The 15,879-nt window shown below is 33.9% G+C and overlaps 1 protein-coding gene across 2 annotated transcripts in view; it reads right to left on the reverse strand.

The window, feature by feature from the left end:
- Positions 1 to 15,501, reverse strand: part of LOC106960679 (GATA zinc finger domain-containing protein 5-like) — a 50,828-nt gene extending 35,327 nt beyond the window's left edge. Inside the window, exons 1-3 of one of the 2 annotated variants that reach the window (XR_001427619.1) lie at positions 2,202 to 2,273; positions 1,207 to 1,530; positions 930 to 1,011 (exon numbers count right to left, since the gene is read on the reverse strand). Coding sequence is in view for 1 of the 2 variants with exons in the window: in XM_015053890.1 (XP_014909376.1) it covers positions 15,450 to 15,489 (40 nt within the window). In the remaining variant the exon portion in view is untranslated. Of the gene's footprint in view, positions 1 to 929; positions 1,012 to 1,206; positions 1,531 to 2,201; positions 2,274 to 15,449 lie in introns of those variants that run through there. The other variant, XM_015053890.1, reaches the window with a different exon arrangement.
- Positions 15,502 to 15,879: the final 378 nt, after the last annotated feature.

The raw sequence follows: 15,879 nt of genomic DNA on the forward strand, positions 1-15,879 counted from the left end.
TTTGTTTTCTTGTTTTTAGTTTCTCTTTGTTTTATTATGTTTACCCTAATTGTAAGTACTTTGTGACTTCTCGTGTCTGTGAAAGGTGATATATAAAGTTTACTTACTTACTTACAAATATAAAGTAACATAAAGGCTGTGAGGACATTACATGTAACACCCAAGAAACTTTTGTTTCTATTTTTACTGTTTAAATCAGTTCTTAGGGGTTCTAACGGTCCGTTCCTGTGCATATTTTAACATTATCCTGTAAATTTGTTTTTGCCTAAAACCGTCTCAGTGCTGCCCTCTTTGGTTGGACAGTGGTTACTGCAGTTGAATTTTCCTACTGCTCACAACGGTACAAAGATGAAACCTCTCGGCTCGTCACCTCTTTTAGCCATGCCCCTCAGTGTATCGTAGCTCCGCCCACTTTGGTGAAACGTTTCCACATTTATCAGGGGGCGGGGCTTTCACAGGGGACTTAGCTAAAAATTAAGGACGTGAAAATTTGTTTAACCAAAGTCTGAAAAAATATTCCAGCTGAATCATAAAAAATATTTTATTTTATCCACAGCAAAACTTGTTCAAGTCTTTTAAACAGAGAAAAAGCAGAAAGTAGTGAAATTTCACTAACTACCGGTGTATTGCATATAAAAAATAAACAATATGAAATACATATGTATACATACTGTTGTTTTACTAAATACCTATTGAATGAAAATAAGTTTATAAAAACATTTACAGCGATTAGATCATCTTTCAAACATCTTTTGTTTGAAAGGAGATCATTCAGTAAAGGAACATTATTTAGTGAGGAGCCACATATTAAATAATTTAGCTTATCTATGATANCACTATAACAAACCAACATCATGAAAACATGAGCAAATACTTTACCTTTGGGTTTGACTGCTCTGTTCTTTTGCACGGCTGAACTCAAAGTTGCTGCTGTTGTTTTTACAGACGTTGACGACAGAAATATTGATGTAAAATTTCTCAGAGTCGAGTTTGAGTCTGAAGTGCTTGAAGCTGTGAGAAATTAAACATTCATGATACCAATGAAGATGTTTGTCTCAGTTTGAACATGTTGGATGATTTAATCAGTTAAAAACATCTGAACTCTGAGTTAAACCCAGTTTGATGTTATTTGGATCAGAAGAAACTGTCAGTGAGCAGAGTTTACTTTCAGAGACACGAAGGAACATTTCCAGGAGAGAAACTCACCTCCAGTCACAACCAGGTCAAAATCAGCATATTGTAACGGTATATCAGGCTTCTCCAAAAGACATCGGTACCGTCCTGTGTCTGACGTTTTCAGGTCTCTGATGCTCACATTCATAATAGCAGTACCATCAGGAAAGCTTTGATAGTCAATGCCGTATCTGCCTCTCTGAGCTCTGTCTTCTGTTGTGCTAATCAAAATATTTTTTGTACAGTTTTCCTTACAAAAGAACTTTGTTCTTCCTGCTATCAAAGCTTTACATCCAAATCTGATGTTTTCTCCTTCTTTTCTTCTAGCGGTTCTCACACCGTCTCCGGTCTGCAGAGCTGCTGAGAAGATAAACAATCAGTAATTACTGTGATATCCATAAATTTTATGAATTTAACTGAAGATGTCAGAAAAAATTAACATTGACTCCCATATTTCTAATTTTAATACATTCCCAAACTCTTTATTTTGCTCAACAACCTGGTTTCTTTGTTCCACCATGTGCTTAAATCACTAACTGAGAAGCAAATCAAAACTTGTTTAAAAGCTAAAACATTAATATCATTGATTTATTTATTTTTTGCTGTTTTTGTTTCAAGTTCTCCAAATCAACAAACTCTGAAGTTTATACAACTGTACATTTATTTAAAACTAATTTTTAGCATTTCAACAATTTTCTGATAGTTAGTTTTCTGGTTTTGTGCTGAAATTATCTGATCATCAATACAGAAAAGACTTTAATTAGTGCAATTAGCAAAAAAAAAAAAAAAAGTGATTTGACAAGCATTGCATAATTTAGTTGGCCTCACAATGAAACTTTTTATATTTAAAACGGATCATCAACATGTTTTACTACAGAACCAACAGAATGAAACAGATGAAACTAGTGAAACACACGGCTTAAAATCTTTTAACAAGGTTGGAGTTCTCTCTGATAAAATGTGAGGAACTGAAAGGATGAAGGACTGAGAGCAAAGAAGATGATAGAAATAAATGTAAATGTACTCACTGAGGAAGAAGAGGCAGATCAAAGTGAGACAGACCTTCATCCTGAGCTGCTGATGGTTTCAGTTTCTCTTCCTGCTTCACTGAAACCAGGAACTTCTTTGTAGGACGCAGTTCCCTCTCCGAACACTAGAAGGCGCTACTACTTTTAGTAGAAATCTATAGAAAATCTATAGTTTTCTGTAGAAAACTAATGATTTGCTACAGAAATCTATAGTTTCTGTAGATTATTCCTCATCAGATGAAAGTGTTTGTTTTCCTTCTAGCAATCTGTTGACTTAATTTACAGACTTAATGTAACAGAGAAAAAAAAAGCATGTGTGTGTCTTTGTGTGAGTTTTGATCAAAATGATTGTAGTGATGGTTGTAGGTGTTTATGAGATTTTTGGTCAATGCGTTTGTTTGGAACCACCTAGTGGTGTGATGAGTGACTGCATGCAACGGGTCCGTCAGGCACTCTCGCGGCTTCCCCCACCTACCTCCACCAGCTGAGGAGCGCTGCTGGAGGTAGGTGGGGGAGAGGCAGGTATTCACTTCTTTTTTTACTTAGGGTCATATTTTTCTAGTTCAACAAATAACGAAATACTGTAAGAATATTTAACATTTACAAATATAATTTGTAAAGTTTTCTCGTGGTTGGGCTGTAAAAATGTGACCCTATGAGTGGGAGCTGGGCCGGTTGGTGTTCATGGCTGACAACTCGATTTTGTGAATGTTTTGACTGTTAACTGGTGTAACAGCTGTTTTTGCTGTTAGTGTTATTTTTGATTGATTCATTGAAGAAGATGAAGAAGAAGAATGTTTTTTTTAAATTGTATAATAATAATAGTAACTATTATTATTATTATTATTATTATTATTATTATTATTATTATTATTATTATTATTATTATTATTATTATTTTGATCGTATAATTTAAAACAATAACAGTTAAATTTCCAAAAACAAAACATTCTTCTTCAATGAATCAATCAAAAATAACACTAACAGCAAAAACAGTAAAAATAACAGACAGCTGTTACACCAGTTAACAGTCAAAATACACAAAATATTTTTCTACATATATATATCAACAAATTCACAGTTTGAATCCACCTAGCACAACAAAGAATGATAAACTCCTAACAATGTGACTGTCTGCAGCCAGTGGGCCGACAGGCTGAAAAATAAAAGACACATTTAGCGCCGTGACCGAGTGGTCAGCCACCGGCCCAGCTCCCACTCATAGGGTCACATTTTTCCAGCCCAACCACGAGAAAACTTTACAAATTATATTTGTAAATGTTAAATATTCTTACAGTACTTCGTTAATTGTTGAACTAGAAAAATATGACCCTAAGTAAAGGAGTCTCGCATCTCGCACCTACCTCCTGCAGCGCTCCTCAGAATTCTGGTGGGGGAAGCCGCGAGAGTGCTTGACGGACCCGTTGCATGCAGTCACTCATCACACCACTAGGTGGCTCCAAATGCATTGACCAAAAATCTCATAAACACATACAACCATCACTACAATCATTTTGATCAAAACTCACACAAAGACACACACAAGCTTTTTTTTTCTCTGTTACATTAAGGTTATTTAGGCAATAGTGAAGTTCTGGTGATGCTCTCTAATTGTCCTGGAAACAGATTATAAACTGCAAACAGAGTGTCTGGTGGCAGTTTAAACAGTTGTACAGAAAAATGAGGAGTTGTCTTATCTTATTATAAGTAAGGCTTTGGGTACAAGATTTCAGTGTTCATGTTTGTAGTTTTCACTGTTAAGAAAATCAAACTTTTTCTTTCTTGTATTTCATGTTTTTGTCTGATTGAAGGTCCAATGTGTTGCTACAGTAAGACAAAATGAAAAAAATAATGACTAAATTCAGACATGTGAAGTTGTGTTAAAGTAAATAAGACCAAGAAACGATACAAATATTCTAACATACAAAAATTCTAAAACAGAAATATACTTGGGAATTGAAAACTGGCCCCCAGGCCTTGGATTGCTCTCCATCTAGCATTACGGTGTTCTGTTTCAACCGATGCATTCAAAAAAAAGTTTCAAGACATGCTTTTTTAGACAGGACTATGGCTAACTTTTTGGTTTCTTGCTTTTAGTTTCTTTTTGATTTCAACTTCTCGTGTCTGTGAAAGGTGATATACTTGCTTACAAATATAAAGTAATATAAAGGCTGTGAGGACATTACATGTAACACCCAAGAAACTTTTGTTTCTATTTTTACTGTTTAAATCAGTTCTTAGGGGTTCTAACGGTCCGTTCCTGTGCATATTTTAACATTATCCTGTAAATTTGTTTTTGCCTAAAACCGTCTCAGTGCTGCCCTCTTTGGTTGAACAGTGGTTACTGCGGTTGAATTTTCCTACTGCTCACAACGGTACAAAGATGAAACCTCTCGGCTCATCACCTCTTTTAGCCATGCCCCTCAGTGTATCGTTAATTAGCTAAAAATTAAGGACGTGAAAATTTGTTTAACCAAAGTCTAAAAAAATATTCCAGCTGAATCATAAAAAATATTTTATTTGATCCACAGCAAAACTTGTTCAAGTCTTTTAAACAGAGAAAAAGCAGAAAGTAGTGAAATTTCACTAACTACCGGTGTATTGCATATAAAAAATAAACAATATGAAATACATATGTATACATACTGTTGTTTTACTAAATACCTATTGAATGAAAATAAGTTTATAAAAACATTTACAGCGATTAGATCATCTTTCAAACATCTTTTGTTTGAAAGGAGATCATTCAGTAAAGGAACATTATTTAGTGAGGAGCCACATATTAAATAATTTAGCTTATCTATGATACGAAACTTTCTTGTAAGTGTCATTTGGTCATTTTCTCAAAGACATGAGACTAAATTTTCTTCATATGTATTTTGAGCTCTGATTTTTTCAGAGAGTTTAGTTCAGGAACAAACTGCAGATATTTCCTCAGCAGATGATTTATTCTGTCTGTCGTCTTCTCTGATTTCCTGTCCCTGGGTTGATCAGCTTTTATTCTGTCTGACCTTCATTTTCTCCTGTGTTTTCTGTGTTTATGCTACTGTCTTGAATGTTTTATTTAGTTTATTTTTTATTCTTCTTCCAAAGTGTAAAGGGAAATACTTATCAAATATTTGTCTTCCATTTCCCCCTATTGTTTTGGATTTTAACTCATTTATACCTAAGGCTGACATATTTTGAGTGTTTTTTTTTTGTTATTATCAGTTAATTTTGACATTGAGGAGCCATGCAGCTGTTTGGCAGACCTGCAGCTGCAGCATCACATGAGCTGAATTTGCTGCAGTGTTTTATGTTTCACTCCACACTAATTCAACACAACCCATCAGAACAACCAGAGCAGCTGACCTGACTATAGCAGGAAGTCCAAAACAAAGATAATAACAAAAAGCTTATCTTACAACTGTAATCATTAGCATCATATTCATTATCAGCTAGCAAATAATTAGCTTGACAAATACGTTGAAGTACTTCTGTTGGAGCCTATAAAGTCTATTCTCTCAGTGTAGGGACTTTAGAACTGGGTGATGTTCTCTAGCTTCTTGGTTTAAGTCAGAACGCCAGCAGCAGTGGTTCTGGATCTGATTGATTTGTTAGGTAGACCTGTAAAGACACTTTTGCAGTAATCAATGTGACTCAAGATAAACACATGGTTGAGTTTCTCTAGATTTTGTTGAGATTTTAGTTCTTTAATCCTGGGAATGTGCTTCAGGTTATAGAAGACAGACTTTGTAACTGTCTTTATGTGACTCTGAAGGTCCATCTCTACATCCAGATTTCAGGCCTGATCTCTCGTTTCCAGCTGTGATAAATGAGTAGCGAATGTTCCAATAACCTTCATAATGGACTGATTTTGGTTACGTCTCTGTTGTTGAGTCCATATCAGCAAAGCTCTGGTTCTAAAGTAATAGTGGAATAAATAGCAGGTGACCCGTTGCCATGGCTACCAGAGCTCATATCTAACTGAGGTTCTGAGTATGTGACGTTATCTGAAACACCAAGATGGCCGCCATTGGATCCGGTGTCATCGTTCAACAGCTGCACTTCAGAGTACTCTGCTTCTTCTTTAGCCTGGAAGAAAACAAGGAGAAAAGTTTTATTTTGTTAATTTATACATTAAAATGTTTCTACAAGCAGAATTTAGAATAGCTGAATAATTAATTAGTTATTATTCACAAATGTTCACAAAGAGTTTCAGTCACTATGTGCAGAGCTGGTAAAGACAGATCTGCAGCAAAATTAGATTCAACAAAGCTGGATACTTTTGCACATCATATGTTTTTTCATTTATAAAAAACGTTTTGAATCAAGTATAATTTTGTTTCTACTTCACAAGTTTTTACCACTTTGTGTTGGTCTTTAACATAAAGCTTCAATTGTAGTTTAAACAGCTCTGTTTTCTACAAGTTTGCATGGATATCACAACTTCAAGAAGTTAAAGTGAAATCCAGATTAAAAAATATTTATTAGAAACACATCAATACATCAGATAATTTAAAATGCTTTTAGAGGATATTAAAAATTAAATCTTTATCAAATAAAATTATCACAAATATATTGTGCTTCTGACACAAGAGAGTAAAACCAAATTTCTATGACATATAAGAAACTAAATTGCAAATCTTTTTTATTCACTTGCAAATGCATCCAATCATAATCATATTGTAGGACATTGGAATGGCTTCCCATATTCTATAAGTCAGTAAATGCAAAAGAGGAAAAGCCTGATAATCAAAAAAGTTTATCATTTTATGAATAAATCTACTGAAAGTTACCTTGTTTACAGGATTTTGAGCAAAATATTAAATGTTTTACCATGAAACATAAAACGAAACACTCAGAGCTCAGACGTCCCCCGCTCTGCGATAGTGAAACTATACTTTGTATTTTTAGCTCAAACTGAATGACAAAAATTAAGAAAACAATATTATTATTAATGTCCTTCCACTTACTCGGCACTGCGGTTCACTGGCCAGGCTGTATATTGCGTTGCTTTCAGCTGCGTTTGGTTTGTTGGGTTGGACAGAAACGTAAACTGAAGATATTTCCCCAGCAGGAGGTTTGTTCTCTCTGCCATCCTCTCTGATCTCCTCATAAACGGTGTTGATCTGCAGAACCAAGAGTTTAATTTGGATGAAGCAGCAGGTTTACAAACTGACTGCTGTAGGATTAGAAAGACGCTGCAGATGTTTTTACTCTGACTTACCGTTAAGTCAGGGGGATTTGTGTCTACTGGACGACCTGAAAAACAAAACAAGGAAGTATCTGATTTAAAACAATATTACAAAACTGTTAGTTAGCAGAGATTCCCTTTTTGATTTAGATCTGAACTTTGACTGGACCATTCTAACACAAGAATATTTCTTTGAGCTAACATCTGCGACTTCCTGCAACTTTTGAATGCATCTCTGCTCCAACATATTCAAGGAGGCTGAATTATCTCCTTATATGTCAACAAGTTCTGCAGAGGCCTGGCAGATAAATGTTTTCACACCACAGAGTCAAAATGATGAAGTTACAGATAAGTGTAACCTTGGTCTGCTTCAAGTTTGCGCAATTTCCCTTTTTTACCCCTGAAGTTTTGTGTCAACACAGCTATGCATAAAAAGCTTTGTCTTCACGTAACACTGTACAACAAAGCAAATATTCTCAAGATCACTTTTTATGCTTATTAATTTCGTATAGATTTTATAATCACTGAGCGTGTAAAACAGAAAGGAACTTTGGTAAAATCACCATAAATGGAGGCATAGTTACATTCTGTTGGTAAATTACATTTTGGGCACATAAATGAACCAGGTTGTGAGTTTATTTTCAGGTGTGACAGTGTGAGATGGAAACACCAGTGTGTGTGTTATAACTCGCCTTTCTGTTGATGGAAACGTTTCCTCCAGCAGTAAATCAGCAGAGCCGCCGCTAACAAGATGATCAGGACCAGACTCAGACCCACATAAAGCAGCAGATCTGTTTCATCTGTGTTAATACAAATTTGTGTTTTTGGTTCTCTTTGTTCTGTTTCTGAGCCACAAACATTAAACCCATTTAGAGTAATCTAGAACCATCACAGTTTCATGTTGACGTCTGAAATTCTGCCTCATTAAAATTTAAATGTTGTCACACTCTAAATGTTTTGTCAACATTGTTGATTTACAGCATTTTAAGAAAATCATAAAATGTCAACTGTCAATAACCAACATCATAAAAACATCAGCAGATATTTTACCTTTGGGTTCAGATGATGTTGTGGTTTGTTGGATGGTTGAAGATGAGGAGTAAGAAGAAAATGAAGTTGTAGCTGTGAGAAATTAAACCTTCATGATACCAGTGAAGATGTTTATCTGTGTGAGTCTCAGTTTGAACATGTTGGATGATTTAATCAGTTAAAAACATCTGAACTCAGATTTAAACCCAGTTTGATGTCATTTGGATCAGAAGAAGCTGTCAGTGAGCAGAGTTTACTGTCAGAGACACGAAGGAACATTTCCAGGAGAGAAACTCACCTTCAGTCACATCCAGATGAAATTCATGATATCGAGATCGGTTTTTACCCAAACCACATCGGTACCGTCCTGAATCAGATCGTTTCAGGTCTGAGATGCTCACATACAGAGAAGCTGAAGTATAATTTGAGTCATATAAAGTTCTGTATCTGCCTTTATGAGCTTTGTCTTCTGTTGTGTTAATCAGAATATTTTCTCCTTCACAGTTTTCCTTACAGAAGATTATCGGGTTTTCAATTAAATTAACTTTACATTCAACTGTGATGTTTTCTCCTCCAATTCTTGCATGAGTTTCTGCAGCTTCTCCATCCTGCAGAGCTGCTGAGAGGATAAACAGTAATTACTGTGATATTCAGCAGCTGGAAGAGAAAATATATTTTATAAATTTAACTGGAGATACGAGAGTAAATTAACATTGACTCCAACATTTTAAACTAATTCTAATAAATTCCCCAAACATTTATGTTGCACATCAACCTTCTGGTTTCTTAGTTCCACCTGGTTAAATATTCAACAGAGAAGCAACTCAGAGCTTGTTTAAAAAACTTAAAAAGTTAACATAATTTAGTTTTTATTTTTGTTTTTATATTTTTGGAACACAGCTCTTTCCTGTAGATTTTATGACTGTCTGTGATGAAGTTTCAGTATTGCATCACTTTGTCGTTTCCGTTTCAACTTCTTTAAATCTATGACAAAAATATATTTGTCTAGTTCTCTAAAGCAACAAACTCTGAGCTCTAAAAGACAAACCTGAACAATTTGTTTATTTAAATCTGCATTTAGCAACTTCTTGATGGTTAGTTTTCTGTTTCTGTGCTGAAATATTTTGATTCCGCATCCAGAAAGGAAACTGCATTCCAGGAACATAGATAATTGCTAATTTGCAAATATACTAGTGATTTGAAAAGTTTAAAATAATTCAGTTAACTTTGGAATTAAGCCATTTATACATAAACAGATCAACATCTTTAACCACAGAAACCAACAGGATGCAGCTGAGAAAACTACAGAGAAGCAGCCGAAGTTAAAATTCTCTCTGATAAACTGTGAGGACCTGGAAGGATGAAGGACTGAGAGCAGAGGAACTGATAGAAATAAAATGATAATGTACTCACTGAGAAAGAAGAGGCAGATCAGAGTGAGACAGACCTTCATCCTGAGCTGCTGATGGTTTCTAACTCTGCTTCTCTTCCTCTTTCACCGATAAACCAGGAACTTCTCTACAGGAAGCAGTTTCTCCTATGAAAACCAGAGGGCGCTACTACTTTTACTGCAGAGTTAAAGTTTCTGTAGATTATTCCTCATCAGATCAAAGAATACTCTGGATTAAAACTCAAAACGTTTCATTTCACAAATTCTGCAGCCCAGATTTGTTCTTTAAATAGAAACTGATGCTGAAATTAAAAGCTGAGAAGTTAAAAAACTGCAGCTTCAACACAGAAAACATCAAACATTCATAACTGGTTAACCATGGAAACATCACAGCACTGATTACAGATGAGGAAGCACATCTAGTTTATGTTTTAGCCGCAAGTTTCAGTTTAGCACTAATCAGAAATCATGATGCACAATTTAAACCAAAGAGTTCAACTTGTTTTACTATGAACTTTGATGAGTTTTCTTTAACTAGCTTACTCTGCAGGAAAGTTTAGTTTCTCAGCAAAATTGCAGGATATCCTGTATCCTGTAATGTTGAGAACATAAGAAAACCTAAATATTGAATTATTTTTCTTTCACATTATGAAATTACTGAGTATGGCTATTATTTTACATTTAAACATATAAAGAGATGGGCTAACTGCTCTTTTGTTTCTTGTTATCTTAGCAAATAAATACTTTTATTAAAATATATTTACTTAAACTATAAAAAAGGAGCTGTGATTACTTATAAAAATATTTAATAAAATCTGAGATAAGACTTCAAAAATGTAAAGATTATCAGTGGATAAAAATAATTTTCTCATCAATCTTACACAAATATGTCTGACTTTTCAGATTATATCAAAAACAGATTAACAAGAAAGTTGAAGTAAAACAATTCACATCAGTTTGATCACATTTAAATTTACTAATCAACAACATGAACATTGAAACATTTGGTTCATCTGGAGTAACGAAAATGAAAGTCTGCACAAATCCAAGATGAATTTAAATTATTAAATATAACCAGAAATAATGAGAAAGAATAAAAACGAAAAGAGAAATTTCTTTAATAATATTCATTCTTTGCAACACAATACCCTCCGATTTATTTTATTTGTTAGTTCGACAATTTTATTTTCCTTTCATTAATGTAATGTATCACACCATATATTTTCTACTTTGATATTAAATAAAAGTAAAAAATCTCTTTGTGACTTTTATAGATTTATGTTCTCAATACCTGGAAGCAGAAAATTACTGGAAGCAAATTTCAGTTTCTGAACTATTTCTGTAATTATGTGACTCATTTATAGATCAGTTTGATGATTTTAGAGAGAATAAACACAGTAACGTTTTAGCAGAACCAGAGCAGAGCTACTGCTGTAAACTAATGTTGGAGTAAAGAGCAGAATCATCGATCGCTGCGGTTTGCAGAGTTCATCTGAATCTCCGAGTAGGTGACGTTTTCTGCATGACCACAGGGGGCGCTGTTGGCTGAAGTGGTAGTCAGATTCAGGAACTGAACCTCAGAGTACTCTACTGCATCAGCTCTAGCCTGGAAGGAAACAGGAACAAACATTTCAGTTTGCAACTTCATGTTTAATCAGTTCCCTTCATGCATAAAATAATATTTTAGTCAAATAAACCATTAGGAACACAAAATATGTTATTAATTTAAATAAGCCTGAGTCAAGTTTAGATGTGAACTTACTATCTTATAATAAAACTACTGAAACAGATTATGGAGACAGAGAGAGGCCTTGAAATACTATCAATGTTTTACACTTGTTGTTTTGTGACACAGTAATATTTTTTTGTTTTCACAAGTTGATTTTCTCAAATTTTACTAAGATTTTACACAATAGTTTTCTGTTATATAGTTAAAATGTTTCCTCCTTTAGTCCTTCCTGTATATTTTCCTTAGTTACCTTGGAGTTTTTGCTGTTTTCTGTTTCTTCAGAAGAACCTGAAAAACATGCACTTCAGTAAATATGAGAATAGATTTTCTAATCTAAAACATTTTTAGCATCATTTAACCTATTATGACACGGTAGAAAATGTTGTTACTTTATTGGTTTGTAACATTGTAGTGACTATATTACAAATGAATTAATAGCTTGTTTATTCAAGTTATTCTTTGAAAATAAATACAAAAATAAGTAAATATCTCCCAAAAAAACAAAAAACATATAGAGATAAAATCGACCCAAACTTCAGACCAGCCCACCAGAAATTTTCCCAGTTTTCCCGATTAGCCAATCTGAGCTTTGCTCATCCAGAACATTTTATATTTCACAATAAGAACAGAGCTGGAGCTGAACGATCTGTTGTGAAATGTTGTCTGAACTTTTAGCAGACTGATGTTTCCTCACCGACTCTGTCTGCATCAGGGTCAGAAAAGATGCAGCAACTTTCAGTGTTGAAAGGGAAGCATTGAGTTTATTTAATATTTGACATTTACACAAGATTATAGATACTTTGTGCTTATGTTGATTATCACATTCAGATTCTAAAATCTGTGAACTTCTGAAATAAGGAAATAAAGAAAATTTCCGGAGGTGGAGAATCAGTTGCAGCCTCTTCTTGACTTAATCTTAAAAAATAAAGCTTCAGATAAAAATGTTCTTTTTCACCGTGGACATTAATAAATGTGTTATAATAATTTATTATATTTATTAATATTATTCTATTATTAATTAAAACCTTTATAAGATTTACTCTAAATATGGATAGTTTGTAATCAATAAAGGCCAGAATTATTCAACCCCTATCAGATTTAGTTTTAAAGTAATCTTTAAATTTGACCGACATGTTTCTACAAACTGTAATATTTACGTTTTGGAAGAATCTGAAGGAAGCTAAAGATTAGGGAGATGGAAAGGAGGCATTCCATCCTCAAAAACTGGAAGATCTTCACCAAAGAAAGAAAATATTGACATATCACTGGAAACTTGAAATAGTTGTTGAGAAATTATAAGAAATAATTGACTGTTGTAAGATCAGCAAAGATATGGCTGTAAAAATAATATTAAGATGTCCATTTTTATGTCAAAACTTCAAAAGAAACAATGAAATTTGGCTGTTTTGATAACAATACTACCAATGTATTGTTGTTAATTTATTTGGCTGATGAGTAATGGACTTTAAATCTAAACTTGTGTGTCACTGATTTTATAGGTTATTTGTTGCCTGTAATATTTTACCTTTTTGTTGACTGAAGTTTTTCCTCTTGCAGAAAATCAGCAGAGCTGCTGCTAACAAGACGATCAGGACCACCAGAACCAGACCCACATAAAGCAACGGATCTGCAGGGATGATTAAAGTTTATCTCAGTTTATTCTGAGTCAAAGATCCTCCAACATAAACGCTTTAGCAGTTCAATTATGTGCAAAATTATAATCATGCTGATTTTTGAACACTGTGAAATTTAGCCTTTAACAGCTTCATTGACAGACAATGATGAACTTCAACAAACCCAAATCATCTCATCAGCATCTAATAAACATGAACCTGAAGCTGCAGCTGGTTTATCAGAGGGTTTGATGGTTTCAGACGGAGGAGAGAAACTCTGACTCTGTGATGCTGCTGTTGTTCTCATTGTTGTTGCTTTTGTTGCTTTTGTTGTTGTTGAGTCTGCTGGGAGAAACGTTGACCTTACAAAAGGTCTTGTAGTCCATTTTGGCTTTGAAGAATCTGAAAATGTAAGAATGAAACAAAACCAAAGAAACTGAGGATAAATTGACAGTTTTCTCATTTGTATGATCACAGTTTGAACATATTGGTCTTTTAAAGTTGGTCTGTTGAAAGCTTGGACTAAAATTTTAATAATAATAAAAGAAAAACTCACCTTCAATCACAGCAAGGTTAAAATGATTGTATAAAATTCCTTTCCATGTATCTGAGCGGCACCAGTACCGTCCTGAGTCTGACGGTTTCAGATCTGTGATGCTCACATACAGAAAATCAGATGAAAAAATATTTCTTCCCTCATATTTGATGCTGAATCTGCCGTTCTCATCTCTGTCTTTAGTTGTGCCAATGAGAATGTTTTCTCCTTCACACGTTTCCTTACAGAAAAATCTTTTGGTTCCTGAGTAACCAAATTCACATTGAACTGTGATGCTTCCTCCTTCTTTTTCTGTGTAGGTTCCCATAGTTTCTCCATCCTGCAGAGCTGCTGAGAAAATAAACAGTCAATAGATACTGTCAGCATATCTGTATTCTGTATTAACATACAGAATAAATGTTAATTTAACCTAGTTTTCACATAAATTATCTAAATATTTTCTGGTTTCTTTACAGCAGCTGAAAAAATCTCCAGAGAGGAAATTTGTACAGCAAAGCTTTGGATCAAAACTGAAACATTTTTCTCTATTTTATGTCTCTAAGGAGGGTTTGAAGCTTTGCTGCACCCGTTAGGTTACTTTTGCTCTGATCTTCCTCTTCAGGTGTTTTAAAAATTATGAAACAAACAGCTGCTTCCTGTAGTTCTTCGACTAGATGAGTTGTAGAAAACCAGCAAGTCTCCAAACTAACAGAGTGTGAGCTCCATGGGAAGTAAGTTTTGCTTATCTAATTATAAATCTGAACAACTTTCATTTGGCATTTTATTCAGTTTTTGTGTGAAAATAATCAGAGTTTTGATCCTGACCACAAAATGAACAGAAAGTAACAGATAAAACTGGAGGAAAACTTAAAGTTCATTTTAAAAATGTTCAATAAAAAGTCTCCATCCTGCAGAGCTGTTGAGAAGATAAGCTATCAGTAACAAAAGTCCAGAGAATACTTACACTTAAATATCCTGAACTGGAGTATCGAGTTTATATACTTTTGATCAACATTATTAGATTATTTTTCTAATTTTGCTCTTTCCTTTGGTTTCTTATTTTGTTTGTATTTCTTTTTAATTGATGTAAACACTCTGAATTGCCTTGTTGCTGAAAATGTGCTGTATAAATAAAATCACCTTACCTTAATTACTGTAAGATTCAGCAGTTTATAGTTTTATCACATTTTTAAAACCCAGCTCTGTCCTGCAGATTGTGTCACTGTGTCTGTGAAAAAGTTTTAATGTTGCAGGACTTTGTGGTTTCTGCTGATCTTCATTTTCAGTTTCCTTCAATGATTTATGAAACAATATTGAAAGAGTCTTTTTCTGTTCCTTTGTTTTTTGTTTTTATTATTATTCTAGGTTTTGTAGAAAACTGTAAGTTCTCCAAAGCAACAGATCGTGAGCTCAAGATTAAACTTTACATTGTGGTTATTTGCATTAAAACAAGTTCTAGATGGTTAGTTTTCTTCTTCTGTGCCAAAATAATCTGTCTTTGGGTTCCCTTTATCTTTGAAACATTCCTCCATCAAAAATAAAGGTCAATTTGCAAATAAATGAGTGATTTAACAAAGTTAGAATAATTAAATGAACTCTAAAATAAAGGCATTTGTATTTAAACTCACCAACATGTTTTAAAACAGAAACCAACAAAAAACCTACAGAAACTGAATCGACTTTAAACCTTTCAACAATGTATAAAAACCTGTGAGGAACTGGAAAGACGAAGGATTGAGAGCAAAGAAACTAATATAAATAAAATAATGTACTCACTGAGGAAGAAGAGGCAGATCAGAGTGAGACAGACCTTCATCCTGAGCTGCTGATAGTTTCTAACTCTGATTCCCCTCCTGCTTCACTGATAGACCATGAACTTCTCTGCAGAATGCAGTTCCTCCTTTGAACACCAGAGGGCGCTACTACTTTTAGTGCAGAGAACGTTTTTGTCCGAGCCTTTGAATAACGACTCATTAGAAGAAACTACATCTGAAGTTCTTAAGACTGTAAAGTTTAACCAAATATTAAAATACCCGTGAATTCATACATAAAGACTGATTTGTTCCATTGCAAAACAATAAAAAAATATATATTTTGTTTCAAGAACAATATACTGTCACCTGAAATGTTTCTGTTAATTAACTTAAAGTTTAAGTCCTGCCAAAGTTTTAGTTTAATTTATTTTTTTTCCACTTATCTCAGTAAA

This window comes from Poecilia latipinna, unplaced genomic scaffold, assembly GCF_001443285.1.
Source record: "Poecilia latipinna isolate Pla-1442-1.1 unplaced genomic scaffold, P_latipinna-1.0 Scaffold1212, whole genome shotgun sequence".
Classification (NCBI taxonomy): Eukaryota; Metazoa; Chordata; class Actinopteri; order Cyprinodontiformes; family Poeciliidae; genus Poecilia; species Poecilia latipinna.